The sequence below is a fragment of the Lipotes vexillifer genome, unplaced genomic scaffold (genome assembly GCF_000442215.2).
Source record: "Lipotes vexillifer unplaced genomic scaffold, Lipotes_vexillifer_v1.1 scaffold965, whole genome shotgun sequence".
NCBI lineage: Eukaryota > Metazoa > Chordata > Mammalia > Artiodactyla > Lipotidae > Lipotes > Lipotes vexillifer.
In genome coordinates this window covers 1,548,928-1,565,872 of record NW_006769686.1, presented here as the reverse complement: position 1 = coordinate 1,565,872, position 16,945 = coordinate 1,548,928, and the positions used below count along the sequence as shown (strand labels likewise).

General features: G+C 53.5%; 3 protein-coding genes across 6 annotated transcripts in view; 1 reads left to right on the top strand and 2 right to left on the bottom strand.

Moving 5' to 3' along the window:
* GLB1L (galactosidase beta 1 like) overlaps positions 1 to 4,473 on the bottom strand; it is a 10,924-nt gene extending 6,451 nt beyond the window's left edge. Inside the window, exons 1-5 of one of the 2 annotated variants that reach the window (XM_007445817.1) lie at positions 4,304 to 4,473; positions 2,579 to 2,705; positions 2,231 to 2,397; positions 1,825 to 1,975; positions 1,273 to 1,333 (exon numbers count right to left, since the gene is read on the bottom strand). In XM_007445817.1, the coding sequence (XP_007445879.1) occupies positions 1,273 to 1,333; positions 1,825 to 1,975; positions 2,231 to 2,397; positions 2,579 to 2,647 (448 nt within the window). In that variant the 5' untranslated portion in view covers positions 2,648 to 2,705; positions 4,304 to 4,473. Of the gene's footprint in view, positions 1 to 1,272; positions 1,334 to 1,824; positions 1,976 to 2,230; positions 2,398 to 2,578; positions 2,706 to 4,303 lie in introns of those variants that run through there. The other variant, XM_007445818.1, reaches the window with a different exon arrangement.
* Positions 4,474 to 4,545: 72 nt separating this feature from the next.
* On the top strand, positions 4,546 to 8,201 carry STK16 (serine/threonine kinase 16). Its single transcript, XM_007445816.1, has 8 exons — positions 4,546 to 4,598; positions 4,944 to 5,133; positions 5,934 to 6,153; positions 6,403 to 6,536; positions 6,718 to 6,838; positions 6,964 to 7,059; positions 7,466 to 7,587; positions 7,700 to 8,201. Exons 2-8 carry the CDS (start codon positions 5,048 to 5,050, stop codon positions 7,836 to 7,838), a joined length of 918 nt encoding a protein of 305 aa, XP_007445878.1. The 5' UTR covers positions 4,546 to 4,598; positions 4,944 to 5,047; the 3' UTR covers positions 7,839 to 8,201.
* A 1,405-nt stretch (positions 8,202 to 9,606) lies between these two features.
* On the bottom strand, positions 9,607 to 13,648 carry LOC103072784 (tubulin alpha-4A chain). 3 transcript variants are annotated; one of them, XM_007445815.1, is made up of 4 exons: positions 13,594 to 13,648; positions 11,587 to 11,809; positions 11,127 to 11,275; positions 9,607 to 10,651 (listed from the first exon to the last, which is right to left on the bottom strand). In XM_007445815.1, the coding sequence occupies exons 1-4, from the start codon at positions 13,594 to 13,596 to the stop codon at positions 9,680 to 9,682; spliced, it is 1,347 nt and encodes a 448-aa protein (XP_007445877.1). In that variant the 5' UTR covers positions 13,597 to 13,648; the 3' UTR covers positions 9,607 to 9,679. The 3 variants fall into 3 exon arrangements, with proteins under 3 accessions (XP_007445877.1, XP_007445875.1, XP_007445876.1); XM_007445813.1 differs by lacking the exon at positions 13,594 to 13,648 and adding an exon at positions 12,916 to 13,020 and having other exon boundaries at positions 9,680 to 10,651; XM_007445814.1 differs by lacking the exon at positions 13,594 to 13,648 and having other exon boundaries at positions 9,680 to 10,651; positions 11,587 to 11,833.
* Between the last annotated feature and the right edge of the window lie 3,297 nt (positions 13,649 to 16,945).

Here is a 16,945-nt window from a genome sequence, read left to right as displayed (position 1 = left end):
CCCTAGGTGATGTTTCAGTACGCATGGATTTAAATGCCATCCTTACACCAATGACTCCCAAATTTATACCTCTAGCTCAGACCTACTCCTAAGCTCCATATTCACACATCCTATTGCTTACTTAATATCCTCCCTTGAGTGATAAAAATTTAACATGACCAGAACAGAACCATTGTTTCTTCCCCAAAAGTTGTTCTTTTGCCACCCCTTGTCTTCTCTATCTTCCCTAAGTCAATAAGTGGCACCACCATCTTGACTGGCCAGAAACTTGATTCCTTTCTTTCCTGATCTTACCCACACTGCCCCCACCCTCCCCCTCTCATCAAAATCTGTCAGTAGAGTCCTGGTGACTTTTATCTCCAACCTATAGCTCAGTTCTGCTCTCTTCTTTCTATTTCCATCACTATCACAGTCCAGGAGCCATCATCTCTCTCCTCAGCTACAATCATAGTCTCCCAGTTAAGTTTCTCCACCTCTACCCTTGCTCCCCTCAATCCATTTTCCACATCCAGGCTAATGTAATCTAAAAACAAATCAGATAATTCTGGTTAAACTCTTTCAATGACTTTCTACTGTGCTTATAATAAAATGCAAACCCCTTAACAGTGGCCTGTAAGATCGTGCATTAACAGTCCCTATCTATCTACAATTTCTTGTCATACTACTCTCCCTTACCCACTGTGCTCCAGCCATGCTGGCCTCAACCATGCCATGATCTTTCCTATCTCTGGGCCTTAAAAGATACCGTATCCGGGAACTCCCTGGCGGTCCAGTGGTTAGGACTTCGCACTTTCATTGCCGAGGGCCATTCAATCCCTGGTCTGGGAACTAAGATCCTACAAGCCCTGAGGCGCGGCCAAAAATAAATGAATTAATTAATTAAAAAAAAAACATCATTCCCTCTACCTGGTCGTTCTCACCTCACTCTTCGTATGACCGGTGTTTTCCCTTCCCTAGAGTAACTGAAATGGCGTCTTCTCAGGAAAGCCTTTTCTGGCCTTCCTACCTAAAAGAGGCCCTGTTATTCACTATCTCAACTCCTTGTCTATTTTCTTGTGTAGTATTTTTAAATAATCTTATAAGTTTGGGGTTTTTTTAATTAATGTTTCTTCCAGACTGGGTCTGTCTCATCCCCCAGTTCCTAGCATTCTGCTGGGCATGATGAAAACAGTAAAAATTTGAATCAATGATCTCTGTTTTGGGCACTCAAATGACCCATTTTGTTGTTGTCTTTTGCTTTTTTCTGTGTCAATTCTTTTTTTCTCAACTCACCTGGATCTGAAGTTCTCAGATGAATTTTAGGTTTTTGAAGCAACCAGGCTGGGAGACCCCCCTGAGACAAACATAAAGACAACAGAGAAGTGAGTGGGGGACTTCCCTGGTGGCACAGTGGTTAAGAATCCGCCTGCCAATGCAGGTGACATGGGCTTGAGCCCTGGTCTGGGAAGATCCCACATGCTGCAGAGCAACTAAGCCCGTGCACCACAACTACTGAACCCGCATGCCACAACCACTGAAGCCTGCGCACCTAGAGCCCGTGCTCCACAACAAGAGAAGCCATTGCAATGAGAAGCCCACACACCACAAAGAAAAGTAGCCCTGCTCACTGCAACTAGAGAAAGCCCGTGCAGCAACGAAGCCCCAAGGCAGCCAAAAAAAAAAGAAAAGTGACTGGGCTTTGTTGTCTGGGAGTGGAGTAGGGGAGGTAAGAAGGGAGGAAGTTGAGTATAGTGATGGAAGTGACCCTAGAGTGGGGGCAGATGCGAGTAGTCTGGGAACTGCACTTGGGAGGCTTTGCTTCTATCCATTCTCCCACTAACTCACCATCTCCCACTCTGCACAGATGTAAGGTCCTGGTCTCAGTATGACCAACAGGTTTGCTAAAGTTGCCTCTTTCAGAAATGCAAAGAGGTCACGGCTGGCATTAAAGTTATAGACCCCAGGCTCTGGCTCATGGTAGTTCCAGGGCACATAACTGAGAAAGGAAGAGGTTAACAAGGGCCCAAGGCAGGGAGATGCTGCGGAGGCCTATGGGCTCAGGCCTTGCAGGGAGTCTCCAGGAAGCTGTTGGAAGGAGGTCCTGGCCCACCCTTTCCCACCCTTGGCTGGGAGGCCCTGGAGCTAGAACCCCTCTCATACGCAGCCAGTCTTCCTGTCCTGATCCCCTTCTTAAGGGGGTGGTAGGAAGAGTAAATCCCACCCTTCCATGGCTCTCGGGAGCACTTCTTACAACTGTACGGCGTTGAGGCCACTCATTCGCATCTTGAAAAGCCGGTCTGCCCAAAGCACCCGTGGTACCCGAAAGTAGTGCAGGCTGCCAGACACGTAGCGGAACGGGGCCCCGTCCAGGAGGAATCTGTCATGATCCCGATCCACTACAAACGACCGAGTGTCTGCCTGCAAGGGGAGAGACGGTGCTCAGCAGTGGTCTGGAGTCGGGGGTCAGCGTCTGCCAAAAGCAGAGGACATGGAACTAGCCCTTCCCAGTATTCTGTTGTTTTCACTTTCGTTCTCTCCTCCGCCAGATCTGATCCCGTCTCCCCACACCCAGCCGGGTGGTTCGATACTCTCATCCTACCTGGGGCAGCAGCAGCGTCAAGAGTGGCAGCAGCAGGGAGGGAAGGCAGAGCAGCTTCTGGGGAGCCATGGCGCTTTCGGGGCTCTTCTAGTCAGAGACCGTGGTCCCACCGTCACGTGGCGGATTCCTGGGAGGGAACCTCAGCGAGCAAGTGGGTGGAGACCACCTCAAGTTGCCAGGCGAGTTAGTCTGGACTTTGTCTACAGCCTGCAGCTACCCGCTATTCTGCTAGTTTGCAAAAATCCTCTGCATCTTGCTACTCAAAGTGCAGTTCATGAGCCAGCTTCACCAGCATCACCTGGGAGCTTATTAGAAATGCAGAGTCTCAGATCCTACCTCAAACCTATAGAATCAGATTTTGTAGTTTGACAAGTTTTCCAGGTGCTCCTAAGCAAACTCAAGATTGAGAAGCAGGGATTTCCCTGGTGGTCCAGTGGGTAAGACTCTGTGCTCCCAATGCACTAGATCCCACATGCCACAACTAAGAGCCCACATGCCACAATTAGGAGCCCGCGTGCCGCAACTAAGACCAGAGCAGCCAAATAAATAAAGATTGAGAAGCAGTGCTCTACTACACTGAGCCCCCTGAGGGTGGGGAGAGTCTTATCTATCCTGAATCCTCTGCTTCTATCACAGGGCCTGGCACATAGCAGGTTAAATCTAGATGAATGTCAGAAACAGGTTCAGAACCAAGGGAAACCAGAGGAAAGGGGGTGAGGGGGGGACCAGATTACAAGAGGGATCTTTTTCCTGGAGAGTCCTTTGCTGCTTCAACAAAAGAGACCATCTAGGGCTTTCCTGGTGGTGCAGTGGTTGAGAGTCCGCCTGCCAATGCAGGGGATATGGGTTCGTGCCCCAGTCCGGGAGGATCCCACATGCCGTGGAGCGGCTGGGTCCGTGAGCCATGGCCGCTGAGCCTGCGCGTCCGGGGCCTGTGCTCTGCAACGGGAGAGGCCACGGCAGTGAGAGGCCCGTGTACGCCAAAAAAAAAAAAAAAAAAAAAAAGAGACCATCTAGGCCATCCTATTTTCTTTGGATGTGCACCCTTTCCAATTTATCCCTGCCTGCTTAGGCAAGAGACATCGAGGACAATTGCTTGGTTCCAAGGCTTGGGAATTTGTGAATTTCCATTACACCTGCCTTCATAGTCCCAAGCCTGGGATGTGAGGACCAGGATAATATTGTTATTTTTATTAATTTCTGCTTATTGACACTGCTGAGGGCTATGTGTCAAATACTGTGCTAAGCACTTTACCTCTCATTTAATCTTCAGACAACTCTATGAGGCAGATGATTATCATTTCCATTTTACTGATGAGGAGATTGAAGGATACAAATATTAAGTAACCTGTTCAATGTCACACAACTAGTTTAGTAGAGCTGGGATTTAAACAAGGCAGTCTGGCCTCACAGTTCATGCACTTAACCTTAGGTACTATTATACCTATTTTACAGTGACGGAAAGTGAGCCTCTCAGAGGTTAAGTAACTTGTCCAGGTCACACAGCTAATAGGCTATTAAGACAGGATTCAGACCCTAGACTGGTTCAAGAGCCTGAGCTCTTAACCACTGAGACTATGGTAATGGGATACAGGCCAGAGCCCTCAAGGTTGTACTGATCAGAGCTCCAGGGGTCCAGGCCGCCAGCACCCGCCCCTCTCAGCATCCACCTCGGACTGGACCGTATCTGGCTACCCAGTGCGCGGGAGGTATGACGCCCCCTACCTCTGGCATTGGGAGATGGAGGTCCTGGCGGGCCTCGGGCCGAGCCCGGCTTTGCTCCCCTTTGGCATAGGTGCCTGCGTCTTGACCCCTACTGAAGGCCAGGTGTGGAACCCTCACTCGGGTCCTGGGACCCGTCCTCCCCCAGGCCTAGGCAGCACCGGGCCTCTCAGATCCACGCCCCAACATCGTCTGGGTGCCCAGAGGTTGCTAGGATACTACGGACCGCTACACAGGCGCGGGCTGATGACGTAACCTCTGTTTCCGGTCCCTGGCGCTTCCCTCCAGCCGAAGCCAGGTGAGTGGGGAGTCCAGGCTGGCCCGCCCTGGGCTCTGCGCGCCGAGACTGGGGTGGGCTCTGCAAGTGGTGGGTCCGGGCCTCGCACCTCCCCCCCGGAAACCCCCATGACCTGCCTTTGCGGCCCAACGGGCGTGGGAGTGGGAGCCGCCTAAAGGTGGGCGGGGGTTGGAGGAAGTGGCCTGGGAGTCGCCGCGGGGCCTGAGGCTTTTAGACACCTGACCCCAGCCTTCCTGGAGCCGGCGTTGCCAGGGCCCGTTTTCTCTAGGTTCCGAGATCTGGCCCTGAGCGCTCCACGTTGCCACTTTAGGGGTCTTCTGGATTGTGCCGTTCTTTTCCTTCCAGCATGATCCGCCGGACCCCCAGCGACTTGCCTGAAAGAGACCCCTCAACCTGGACGAACCCTTTGGCAGCCCCAGACCGTCCTTGAGGAGGATGACTGAGACACTATGGGCCACGCTCTTTGTGTCTGTTCTCGGGGAACTGTCATCATTGACAATAAGCGCTACCTCTTCATCCAGAAACTGGGGGAGGGGTGAGTGTTCCGAAATCATTTAACTAGTCCCTAGGGTTACGGTGTTTGAAGGACAGCAGTCTGCACATGATAGGGGCACAAAAGTCTTATGCCTAGCCTGTGATTCACCTGACAGAGCCCAGCTACGTGGTGGTCAAGAAAGTGAATTGTGGAGCCAGGCTTCCTAGATTCACCATGTATGGCCTTGATAAGCCATAGTTTCATCTGCCTTTTGGAGCTAATTATGCTTTACTTGCAGGGCTGTGAGGACTAAACCAGATACTGCGTATCAAATGTCTCCCCTACGGCCTGGTTCATAGCACTTGATAAATGTTGACTATTATTTATTTAACATTTATGGAGCATCTGTCATGTGCAGAGCCCTGCATTAAGATCATAGCACCTAGGGGCTTCCTTGGTGGCGCAGTGGTTGAGAGTCCGCCTGCCAATGCAGGGGACACGGGTTCGTGCCCCGGTCCGGGAAGATCCCACGTGCCACGGAGCGGCTAGGCCCGTGAGCCATGGCCGCTGAGCCTGTGCGTCCGGAGCCTGTGCTCCTCAACGGGAGAGGCCACAACAGTGAGAGGCCCACGTACCGCAAAAAAAAAAAAAGATCATAGCACCTAAAAGGTGACTCTGTCCCTGGTCTTGAGCTCAAAGTGTAATAATCTTCAGACTTCTTTTTAGAGTCACACCTTGGGAGGGTTGCTACTAAATGGGAAAGACACCACCCCGCCCCACCCTTCTCCCCAGGGAATTCCTCTGGGTCCAAGCAGTGTGGGAGATGACCATCGTCCTTCACTGACCCCTTTGGCCCACAGTGGGTTCAGCTATGTGGACCTAGTGGAGGGGTTACATGATGGACAGTTCTACGCCCTGAAGCGAATCCTGTGTCATGAGCAGCAGGACCGGGAGGAGGCGCAACGAGAAGCAGACATGCATCGCCTCTTCCGTCACCCCAACATCCTTCGCCTTGTGGCTTATTGTTTGAAGGAGCGAGGCACTAAACATGAGGCCTGGCTGCTGCTACCCTTCTTCAAGGTCAGAAAGTCTCCTGGCTATGGAGGGGGTTGCAACAGAGCCACCTGCCAAGGGCTGTGTGAGCAGTCAAGCATGTTGGGAAGCAGAGACCATGTTCTGGTCTGACTACTTCAGATTTGGGGTTTAAGGGACCCAGATGGGGCTGTGGGGTGTGTGGTGAGATGGTTGATAGGCTTTGTCATGGGGAAGGACTCAGGCTCAAGGAGCGGAGGCTAAAAAACATCAACTGTGGGGAAACTTGTTTTGCAGAGAGGTACGCTATGGGACGAGATAGAACAGCTGAAGGACAAAGGCAACTTCTTGACTGAAGAGCAAATCCTTCGGCTGCTGCTGAGTATCTGCAGAGCCCTTGAGGCGATTCATGCCAAGGGTTATGCCCACAGGTCAGTGGGAGGCTCCTGTGTACCTGCTGGGCAGACGGGAAGAGCCTCATCAAGAGAAATGAGAGGTCTCTGCTCTCCTCCCAAGGAACAGCCCCCATGATTCTTTTGCCCCCCACCCCCACCCCAGGATTCCAGCCTTCTTGTCCAAGGACGCTCATGGTTCATTTCCACTTTCCTGCAGGGACCTGAAACCCACCAATATCTTACTTGGAGATGAGGGGCAGCCAGTTCTAATGGACTTGGGTTCCATGAGTCAAGCGTGCATCCACGTGGAGGGCTCCCGCCAGGCTCTGACCCTCCAGGTAAGAGTCTCTAGGTTCCTTTGCCCACCTGTTCCCCATTCTCAACCCCTTCTGGTGCATGCCCCAATTTGGTCACATGACCATGACCTGTGCCCCACTTTTGAGCTCTGGGGCCACTGTTCCAGGACTGGGCAGCCCAGCGGTGCACCATCTCCTACCGGGCCCCGGAGCTCTTTTCCGTGCAGAGCCACTGTGTCATCGATGAGCGGACTGATGTCTGGGTGAGGAGGATGTGGGTGGGAGTCTGGGTGGGGAGGAGTGCTGCTCTGTACCTACTGTGGAGTAGAACAGGTCTTTGGTTTCTAGCGCATGGGGCCCCAGGAACCACGTATGTCCTCATCCCCCCTCGACTCTCTTCCTGGAAACTGTCACTGACACTGTACTCAGTTGCTCAGGAAGTGGTATAATCCCGCCCTTTGAACAGGGTGAGTACAGCTAACTGTCAGGGCTGAAGGCAGTGGCTAAGAACAGGGTGCAGAGGCCTCCAGCTAACTCGCAGTTTCTCTGGGCCCTGGTGGTGTCATATGACTGAAGTCCGCATATTGTAATTTCCTTTCACTACAGAATTAAGGGGAGTGATATCACCTACGCTGGTCCCCTTCCAAGGAATAACCAAGTTATGCTTAGTCCCTAGGCTGTGTGCTGTATGCCATGATGTTTGGGGAAGGCCCTTATGACATGGTGTTCCAGAAGGGTGACAGTGTGGCCCTTGCTGTGCAGAACCAACTAAGCATCCCGCAGAGCCCCAGGTGAGCAATGAAGAGGGCAGCAAGAGCAGTTCAGACTCCTCCCAGCCGTTTGCGGGGCTGGAGCTGTAGCACAGGAGATGGCTGCCCTCATCACCCTGCCCTCCTTCTACAGGCATTCTTCAGCCTTGCGGCATCTGCTGACCTTAATGATGACTGTGGACCCCCAGCAGCGCCCTCATATTCCTTTCCTCCTGAGTCAGTTGGAGGCACTGCAGCCCCCAGCTCAGAGCCAGCACACTACCCAAATCTGAACAGACCAGTGGCCATGTTGAGAAGGTGGCCCCTGTGCCTTGGGAAGAAGCTCCCGTCCCTTAGTGGAATCTCCATCCCTTCTAACCAGGACAGCTCTCTTGTAGTTGGGGGCAGCTGGGGGGTGGGGACAGTCAGCTCATTCTTCTGTCTCTGATTCTGCTCTCTTACGCCCAAGAGCAACAACTGGACTGGGGGCCTGACTGGGTAGCGGTGGGTGAGGGTGGGGAACGGGGAAAGCAGAACTGATAGAATCTGGTAAAGGCTCTGAGCAGGACTGCTGAGCTTACATCATGATCTGCCTCCAAATCTGGGAGCAGGAAAATGTATGAATAGAAGAATAAAGTGAAAGTAGCTTGGTGTGACCTTAGTTTCATTGTGCCTGGAGTGAGAGAAGAGGTGCAGGGGGCCGGAAGTCTGGTTGCCATTTCCGAGGGAGAGCCTGGAGAGAAGAGGAACTGGCGTAGCGTCAAGAATGGCGTGAGTTCATCATTCCACGTACGGAGGCAGGTGTGCCTACCTTAGATCTGGCTGGTTGGTGGTGGGCAATACTTCTAGCTTGTCTTATTCAGAAACTTCAAGATGCTCTGGTTTGAAGAACTGTGACCAGGGCCGCCTTGAGCACCCTCAACTCGTACTTTCATTTCTTCATTCCCAGGGCTGGGTAGCTTAGTCAGAGCAGCCCGGCTAGTTTTCCAGGCAAGGGCTTCTGGGTGGAGACACCTGAGAAGTCTTTGGGACAGCTACATAACTGGTCTCCAGCCTCTGCCTGGGGGCAAGGGGAGTGGAGGTGGCAGCCATTTTGGCCCAGAATCTCTCCCAGATGGTTCTAGTTCACACATGGTTAATGATTAATGAGGCCAGTGTGGTGTGGCAGTATCCAGCTGCCACTTCCTGCTTACTCTGCTGAGTAAACAGGGGCCCTGCCCTTGCTGGGCTTGAAACCTGTTCCCCTGGGAAGGGCACTGTGTTCCTGAATCACCAGGGAGGGGAGGCAAGGGCAGGGTTCACATCTCCTGCTCCTGAGACTGAAGCTTCTTCCCCGCACTGTGCCCACCCCCAACTGCTGACGTCAGTGTGGGTCCCGGGGTGCCTATTAGCAAAATTGAAGTTTTCCCCAGGGCCCTGGCAGGAGGCTCCCACCAGCTAGCACAGAGGCTGAGGCCAGAAAGAAAGCACAAACAGGGGAAATGACCTGACTTTTAATGGCACAACCCTAGGCCCCAGCAAAGCAGCAAGACCAACAGTAAGCTTTGCAAAGCTGCTAGGAGGTGCAGTGACACGAACAACTCTAGGATATCGCCCTTGTTCCCTCCCATCCCCCAAGCTTATGACTAGGCTCCATGCCCAGGAACTCTGGGCCAGCTCAGCCCCACTCCCAAGCCCTTATAACACACAGAGGTACCTGGGCCAAGCCTTGTTTCCAGAGTCAGTGAATGCAGAGCAGCGGGAAGAATAGGGTAGCCGTCTAACTCTCAAATACAGAAACTGCTGGGCTTAAGCTCCTACTTGGAACAGAAGTGAAGCCTCAGATCCTTTAACAGCTCATGGCTGGACAGACAGGTCCAAGACTTGGTCCTCATCTCCCCCCTATCCTGGGCTCCTCTAGGATCATACATGGGGTCATGTTTCCTGGGCCTCGAGGTCTCACTTTCAGCCATGGAAGGGAAAAAGTCATGAGCAGCACATAGTGAGGGCAGCAGCAGAAGCGGCAGCAGCACAAAAGGGGAAGAGGCAGCAGAAGCTTAATCACTCACAGAGGGGACAAGAAACCGTGCAAGGAGACTGTTTATTTCGAAAGGATTTTGCAATAAACATAGTGAGTGGACTCCAGGCAGCTGTTCTATTCTTCTCCCTCATCCTCATCCTCATAGGAGTCGATGCCCACCTCCTCGTAATCCTTCTCCAGGGCAGCCATATCCTCCCGGGCCTCGGAGAACTCACCCTCCTCCATGCCCTCGCCCACGTACCAGTGCACAAACGCCCTCTTGGCATACATCAGGTCGAACTTGTGGTCCAGGCGGGCCCAGGCCTCAGCGATGGCGGTCGTGTTGCTCAGCATGCACACGGCACGCTGCACCTTGGCCAGATCACCCCCGGGCACCACAGTGGGGGGCTGGTAGTTGATGCCAACCTTGAAGCCCGTGGGGCACCAGTCCACGAACTGAATACTGCGCTTGGTCTTGATGGCAGCGATGGCGGCGTTGACATCCTTGGGCACCACGTCTCCACGGTACAGCAGGCAGCAGGCCATGTACTTGCCGTGACGGGGATCACACTTCACCATCTGGTTGGCAGGCTCGAAGCAGGCATTGGTGATCTCTGCCACCGACAGCTGCTCGTGGTAGGCTTTCTCTGCAGAGATGACTGGCGCATAGGTGGCCAGGGGGAAGTGGATGCGAGGGTAGGGCACCAGGTTGGTCTGGAACTCTGTCAGGTCCACGTTGAGGGCCCCGTCGAAGCGCAGGGAGGCCGTGATGGAGGAGACGATTTGGCTGATGAGGCGGTTGAGGTTGGTGTAAGTCGGGCGCTCGATGTCTAGGTTGCGGCGGCAGATGTCATAGATGGCTTCGTTGTCCACCATGAAGGCACAGTCTGAGTGCTCCAGGGTGGTGTGGGTGGTCAGGATGGAGTTATAGGGCTCCACCACGGCTGTAGACACCTGCGGGGCTGGGTAGATGGAGAACTCCAGCTTGGATTTCTTGCCATAGTCAACAGAGAGCCGCTCCATCAGGAGTGAGGTGAAGCCAGAGCCAGTGCCCCCTCCAAAGCTGTGGAACACCAGGAAGCCCTGAAGTCCTGTGCACTGATCAGACTGAAAGGCAAGAAAGTAAAGAGCAATGTGGGCAGGGAAAGGGCCTGAGGAACTCTTATCTTCTGGCTTCACAAACGCCTAAAATTTCTCAGGAGTCAAGGCAAAGACTAATGAGTATCCCATAGCTGCAGCATGCTCTGGGACATGTACAATTAGAGATGACCCCATGAAATGGATCTGGGAAGGCTTCCCTGGTGGCACAGTGGTTGAGAGTCCACCTGCCGATGCGGAGGATACGGGTTCGTGCCCCGGTCTGGGAAGATCCCACATGCCGTGGAGCGGCTGGGCCCGTGAGCCATGGCCGCTGAGCCTGCGCGTCCGGAGCCTGTGCTCCACAACGGGAGAGGCCACAACAGTGAGAGGCCCGCATACCGCAAAAAAAAAAAAAAAAAAAAAAAAAATGGATCTGGGAAAAACTGTTTCTGACCATTAGCATCTTCTCAAACGCTCCCTTCCTTCCATCCCAAGTTCTCACCAGCTTGCGGATCCGGTCCAGTACAGGGTCAATGATTTCCTTGCCAATGGTATAGTGACCACGAGCGTAGTTGTTAGCAGCATCCTCTTTCCCAGTGATGAGCTGCTCGGGGTGGAAGAGCTGTCGGTATGGGCCATTTCGGATCTCATCTGGAAGGGCATAAACCACATCATTAGGGCAGAAACCACAAGGCTGTGCTCAGCACGTACCTCCCTCCCCAAGCCTGGTAACTGTGGTCAGATGTATGGAAGAGCTCATCCTTCTGCCAGCCTGAGATACCAGTGTGTGTGGGAAACCCAGACCTGCTGCCCAGGCCAGCCTGCAATCAGCTTGCCTTCTTTAGCTTCCAGCAGGGCAAGGGGTTTTTAGGGCCAGGAAAGCCAGGTCTACACACCCTTTCTCCAGAAAGAAGCTTAGAGTCACTTTCCATCCCCTCAATTCCACCCTCTCTTCCTCTCACCGATTACGGTGGGCTCCAAATCCACAAAAACTGCCCGGGGCACATGCTTTCCAGCGCCGGTTTCACAGAAGAAGGTGGTGAAGGAGTCGTCCCCTCCACCAATGGTCTTGTCACTGGGCATCTGCCCATCTGGCTGAATCCCATGTTCCAGACAGTAGAGCTCCCAGCAGGCATTGCCCATCTGAACACCTGCCTGCCCCACATGGACTGAGATGCATTCACGCTGAAGGATAAAGAGAGGGGACATGGCATAAGCTCCACATACATAAGTCCTTACCTCATGAGCCTCTCTCCCACCCTATCACCTACCAGTTAGGATCACTCAGTTGGCAAAAGTAGAGGCTTGAGGCTGGGCAGAGGACAAAGAGGCTGGCAGCCTGCCCAGGCTCCCCTGCATAGGGCTTTCCAACTGGAGGCACCCAGTAGGGCAGGCCAGTCCCTCAGCCTACTTCTCCATGGGGACCTTGTCAAGTAAGAGCTGTGGCTCCACATGACCCTGCTACATTCACAGGACACTCAGGGAGGACGGAGAGGGCAAGTGCGTATGAGACACGCAGACACTGCAGTAACTGAGACAAGGACAAGCGATTTTTCAGCTGTTCCCAATCCCTACTCCCACAGATCAGCTTCTCAAGAGCCTGAGGAGGGACAGAAGGTTTTCCAGAGCTATGAATTTATAGCTAGAGGTCCCCAGCTTGATTAGTTCTTTGAGGATGGAACAACTAGAATTTCGTATAACCTTCTCCCCCTTTCATTCTTGCGGGCTGCAGAGGTGTTTCAGCCTTCCAGCCAGGCGTCAACTGACCACGCTGGCCAGCAGGATGCCCTCCCCCCACCGCCTTTCAAGCCCGTCTGGCTGCGCTCGTCACCTCCACCCCCACACCCTGGGTGTCTTCACCACCTTCGTCCGCTGCGGAGCCCTCACCGAGACTTCAGAGAGCAAAAGACGGCAGGCGCAGGCAATACGGGTTGTGGGTACTGGGGCACTCGCTGCCCTAGGCTCATCCCTGCCAGTGTGAAATTAACCTCTGAAGAGCCAAAGTGGTGCCACGCAGGGCCGGCGCAGCCTCCCTTTTCGACACCGAAATGGCGGGGTGACGGTTTCCAAATACCCAGAAAAGGAAGCGGAACCTGCGGTGAGGCCCCAGAGGTAACCGCCTTGCCCTGGGCAGGGTGAGCGCCATCCTGCACCCTGGCCCTGCATTCGCCCCCCGCCTTCTAGATTCTTTCCAGTTACATCCCGGTGGAAAGCGAGGATTGGATTTCGGTCCCGGTCCCTGGGCTATAAATACCACCCCCCTACACACACCTCTTTCCCCTCCCCCCAACCTGGCCCCGGCCGCACTCTCGCTCAGCGCCAGCTGTCTCTGCCCGTCCGTGCACCCTGATCCCGGTTGGAGAGAATCCGGCTCGCCTGACTAGGCTGAACCCCATTCTCGCCACCCCTCCAGGATCAGAAGAGGGGTGCTGAGTCACAGGGGACTGTGGGTAGGAGGGATACACACACAGTCGGAAGAAAGGGGGATGCTGCACCAAGTAATCTGACCCCCTCCACCTTCTTGCGCCAAGCACGTGTTTGGTCAGTTCCGGGGACCGGGAAGTGAGGGGGAGGCTAGGGGCGGAGGGCAGCCGAGCGGGTCTCCCTCGCCTGCGGAAAGGACTGGGCACGGGACCGCGTGACTCCCCTCAGGAGAATTAGGGCACAAAATGCTTGGTGGAGCAGGAGGGGATTCCAGGAGGACTCCTCTCTGCTCGTGAAGAATCCCACCCCACTCCACTCCCTTCCCCAGCCTCTGAAAGTGGACAACGTGGCTCAGCCAAAGTCACCGGGAGGGGGTGGGGTGGGGGAAATGCACCCACCCCACCCCCACCCCCACTCCCACTCCCCCGACAACTCCTCGAGACCAGGAACTTCGGATGGAGGGCTCCGAGCATCCCGGGAGGGAGGTTCCCCGAAGAAGAGGGGCAATTAAGGGACGGGCGAGATGCCAGCAGGGCCGCACTCACCATGGTGAGTCCAGGCGGTGGGTCTCACGTAGAGTCCGGGTGACGGGTCTCAGTGAGAACTGCGCTAGCTGCAGTGCCGCACCGCTCTTATATGTGGGGGGGGCGGGCCCACGCGCTCCGACCGCCCACTAGGAGTTGGGCAGCCCATAGGCCACGCCCCCAAAAGATAGGCGGCCCGGAGGGGTGGGGCCGGGGTGGGGCCAGGGCGAGTCCCCTCCCCCTGGCGTGCCCCAGTCCCTCACCTGTCCCGCGTGGGTTAGGAGTAGCGACCGGAGCTTTAACCCTTCGCTCCGGGTTTTGAGCCGACACTCAGAGCTCCTGAGCTCCGCTGTTGGGACGCAGGGCGCAGTGCCAGGACGAGTCTCGCCTGTACCTGCGTCATGTGCGTCATGGGGGCGCCTGTGGCTCAGGTGTTCTGACTTAGGGCGGGTGTTGTAGAGACTGTTTTTCCAAAGTGGCTGTAGCTAGCCTTCGCCGGTGCCCTCCCCGACCCGCCTACCTGGAGGCTCCGGCCGACTGCCTTGCTCTGGCCTGTCCCCCAGGAACCCCTTGCAGCCGCAAGCGGCCTGCTGGTCCCCGGCCGGGATGGCTGGCCTTCGCCAACGCCCGTGGGCGGCCGAGGACCAGGAGCTGCACAGCCTGAGCCCCAGGTTGCCGATCCCTTAGGCTGCTCCGCGGAGCCGAGCCCCACAGTCTGTCTGCGAGGGCCGACCCCCGGAATCTCCTGCGGCTCGCAGGCTACCCACCGGTCAGTGGCCCCGTCATCAGCGCCGTCACTATTAGCCGGCCCTCGCCATCGTCACCTGCCCGTTTTCCTGCTGCCAGAACCGCCTGAGCTCTGGACCGAAGCCCTCAGTACCTGGATTCGCATCTTGACTGCCCTATGTGACCTTGGGCAAGTGACTTAACCTCACTGAGTCCTTGGCATTTTCACTGGTGAAAGGAGACAATGATTCCACCCCCAGAAAGCATTGTTGTGAGGTATCATAACGTTTGTTGACTCCAAAGAGGAAAAAAGGAAATGGAGATTCCGATATCATGGCTGATTTTGACTTCCCCACCCTTTTCTGTCCCTAAGCCATAGGCAGGATCTGCGACCTGCATCTCAACGCCCTCAGAGCTCAGGTGGAGGTCTCAGCTGAAGCCTTTCCTTCTTTTTACGTTTCATTTCCATTTCTTGCAAGAATGGGCTTTTCAATCTACTTCTGCTTTCCCCTGCATGCCTTACATTTTCTAGCTGTCTCCCTTCACTGGGGAAATCATCAGAAGTGCCCTATGTGCCTATCGGTCACATTAAGAAACCTGTCTCCCAGGCTAGTCACTTAGAAAGGATTCACCTGCCTCTCCTATCAGAGTGTTTCCTGGGGCCAGGGCTGCCTGACAGAACAACACATCAGGGTGAAATAACTAGCAGTGGCAACTTTCTACCAACAAAATAGCTAATTGACACCTTATTTAGGCAAGGCATGGAAAGGAATACAGTGAAATATGACAAGGTCTCTTTTCCCAGTAGACTAACCATATGGTTGGGAGAACAAGACTCATTCATTAAAAAGAAAACTGGCAAGGGCATACAATGAGGCTGCTTTGGGAAATGGGGTCATGGTCCCTACAGAGCAAGGAGCCTTGGTGATTACAGAACACATGGCATCTTGCAGACCTTCCCTGGCCCTCTTTTTTCCTTGTGCACCCCAACCCCAGCAGAATGAATATTTTAAGAGGATTGCGCTATCTTAGGCAAAATCCAAAACCTATTTGCCCTTCAGGTTCAGCTTCTTTCTTTGTAAAACTGGGATAATAACTTCGGATTGTGAGGACCAGATGAACTGAGGGATGTGTACATACACAGCAAAGCACCGTGTATGCAGTTGTCTGGACTCTTAGAGCATTTTATTCATTTATTTTAGTGTGTGTAGCACATCATGCTGCAGTTATTCTTGTACATGTCCATCTTATTAGATAGCGACCTTGTTGAAGGTAAGGATTGTGTCTTATTCACTTTCGTGTCCGTAGCTCCTAGTATGGCGCTTAGCATGTGGTAAAGATTTGCCAAGTGTGTGTCAGGTGAATTTTTTCACTACAGAGATGGGACTAAAATTAAGGTGAAACTCTAAGAGGTCAGAAGTTTCAAATTAGCAGCCTGGAGGCCAAATTCCCCCACAGTGTTAACCCCCATAGCGTTTAGAATATGAAAAAAATCAGGAATTGCCTTTGGTGCATCCCCAAAGACCACCCCTATGTTAGGAGACTTGCCAGACAGACTCACAGGACTCAGCATAAACTTGTACTCACAGCTAAGGTTTATTACAGTGATGTAGGAACAATACACAACTGGATAATAAGGGGAAAAGACACAAGCAGAGTCTGAAGGACTCTATGCCCTCTCCCTCCCATAAGGGCTCACACAGTGTACTCTTCCTCCGAAATGAAAATGGGACAACGTTTCCCTGCAGTGTTTCTGCCCAAGAAAGCCCGTTAGAGACTCAGGACCCAAGGTTTTTAGTGGGGTCTGGTCGTATAGGCACCTCTGCTTTGCACTTACCAAAATTCCAGACTCTTTAGAAGAAAAGCAGGTGTTCAGCATAAATCATATCGTTTACACACACCATCTAGGCACAATGAACCATCCTTATCAGTTAGCTGTTGACTGGGCGCACTCTAAGAGCCAAGTTCCCAGATGCCAGCCAAGGGTCAACCTTGCGAGCAGGCCTTTCTAAATCTCAGTTCTGCTATGGTTAACTCTTTTCTGCACGAACATGTAAAAATCCAGATTTCTAGCTTATCTTGAAAAGAATTGGAAGATATGGCTATTCTAGGCCTGCATTCCCATTTAGCAATTGTGATAGGCAGAATACCTCCCCACCAAGATGTCCACATCCTAATCCCTGGAATCTGTGACTACGTTACCTTACATGGCAAAAGACTTTGTGGATGTGATTAGGGTAAAGGTCTTGAGATGGGAGATTATTCTGGATTTTCTGGGTGGGCCCAATGTAATCACAGGTGTCCTTATAAATGGAAGAGGGAGGCAGGAGAGTCAGAGTCAGGGAAGGAGAGGTCAGAAGCTGAGGTCAGAGTGATGGCTTTCAAGATGAAAGGAGGCCATGGTAAGGAATGCGGGCAGCCTCCAGAAGATGGAAAAGGCAAGGAACATATTCTCCTCTAGAGTCTTTAGAAGGAAGACAGCGATGCCAACACCTTGAGTTTATCCCTAAACAGGTTTCCAATTCCAGTGTGCAGGGCAGGGGGCTTCCCCACACACCACCAAGCAATTCTCAGACACCAGCAGGGTGTTCAAGAATACAACTCAGGGCTTCCCTGGTGGCGCAGTGGTTGAGAGTCCGCCTGCCGG

What these genes read in the sequence shown, in the direction of transcription:
- LOC103072784 (XM_007445813.1), bottom strand. Translation starts at nt 13,020, where the DNA reads ATGGGGTTCAGCCTAGTCAGGCGAGCCGGATTCTCTCCAACCGGGATC. An exon ending in GAGAGTGCGGCCGGGGCCAG is followed by an intron (nt 11,810 to 12,915) that starts GTTGGGGGGAGG and finishes TTTATCCTTCAG; the next exon opens with CGTGAATGCATCTCAGTCCA. An exon ending in TGGACCGGATCCGCAAGCTG is followed by an intron (nt 10,652 to 11,126) that starts GTGAGAACTTGG and finishes CTTGCCTTTCAG; the next exon opens with TCTGATCAGTGCACAGGACT.
- STK16 (XM_007445816.1), top strand. Translation starts at nt 5,048, where the DNA reads ATGGGCCACGCTCTTTGTGTCTGTTCTCGGGGAACTGTCATCATTGAC. An exon ending in ATCCAGAAACTGGGGGAGGG is followed by an intron (nt 5,134 to 5,933) that starts GTGAGTGTTCCG and finishes TTTGGCCCACAG; the next exon opens with TGGGTTCAGCTATGTGGACC. An exon ending in TGCTGCTACCCTTCTTCAAG is followed by an intron (nt 6,154 to 6,402) that starts GTCAGAAAGTCT and finishes CTTGTTTTGCAG; the next exon opens with AGAGGTACGCTATGGGACGA.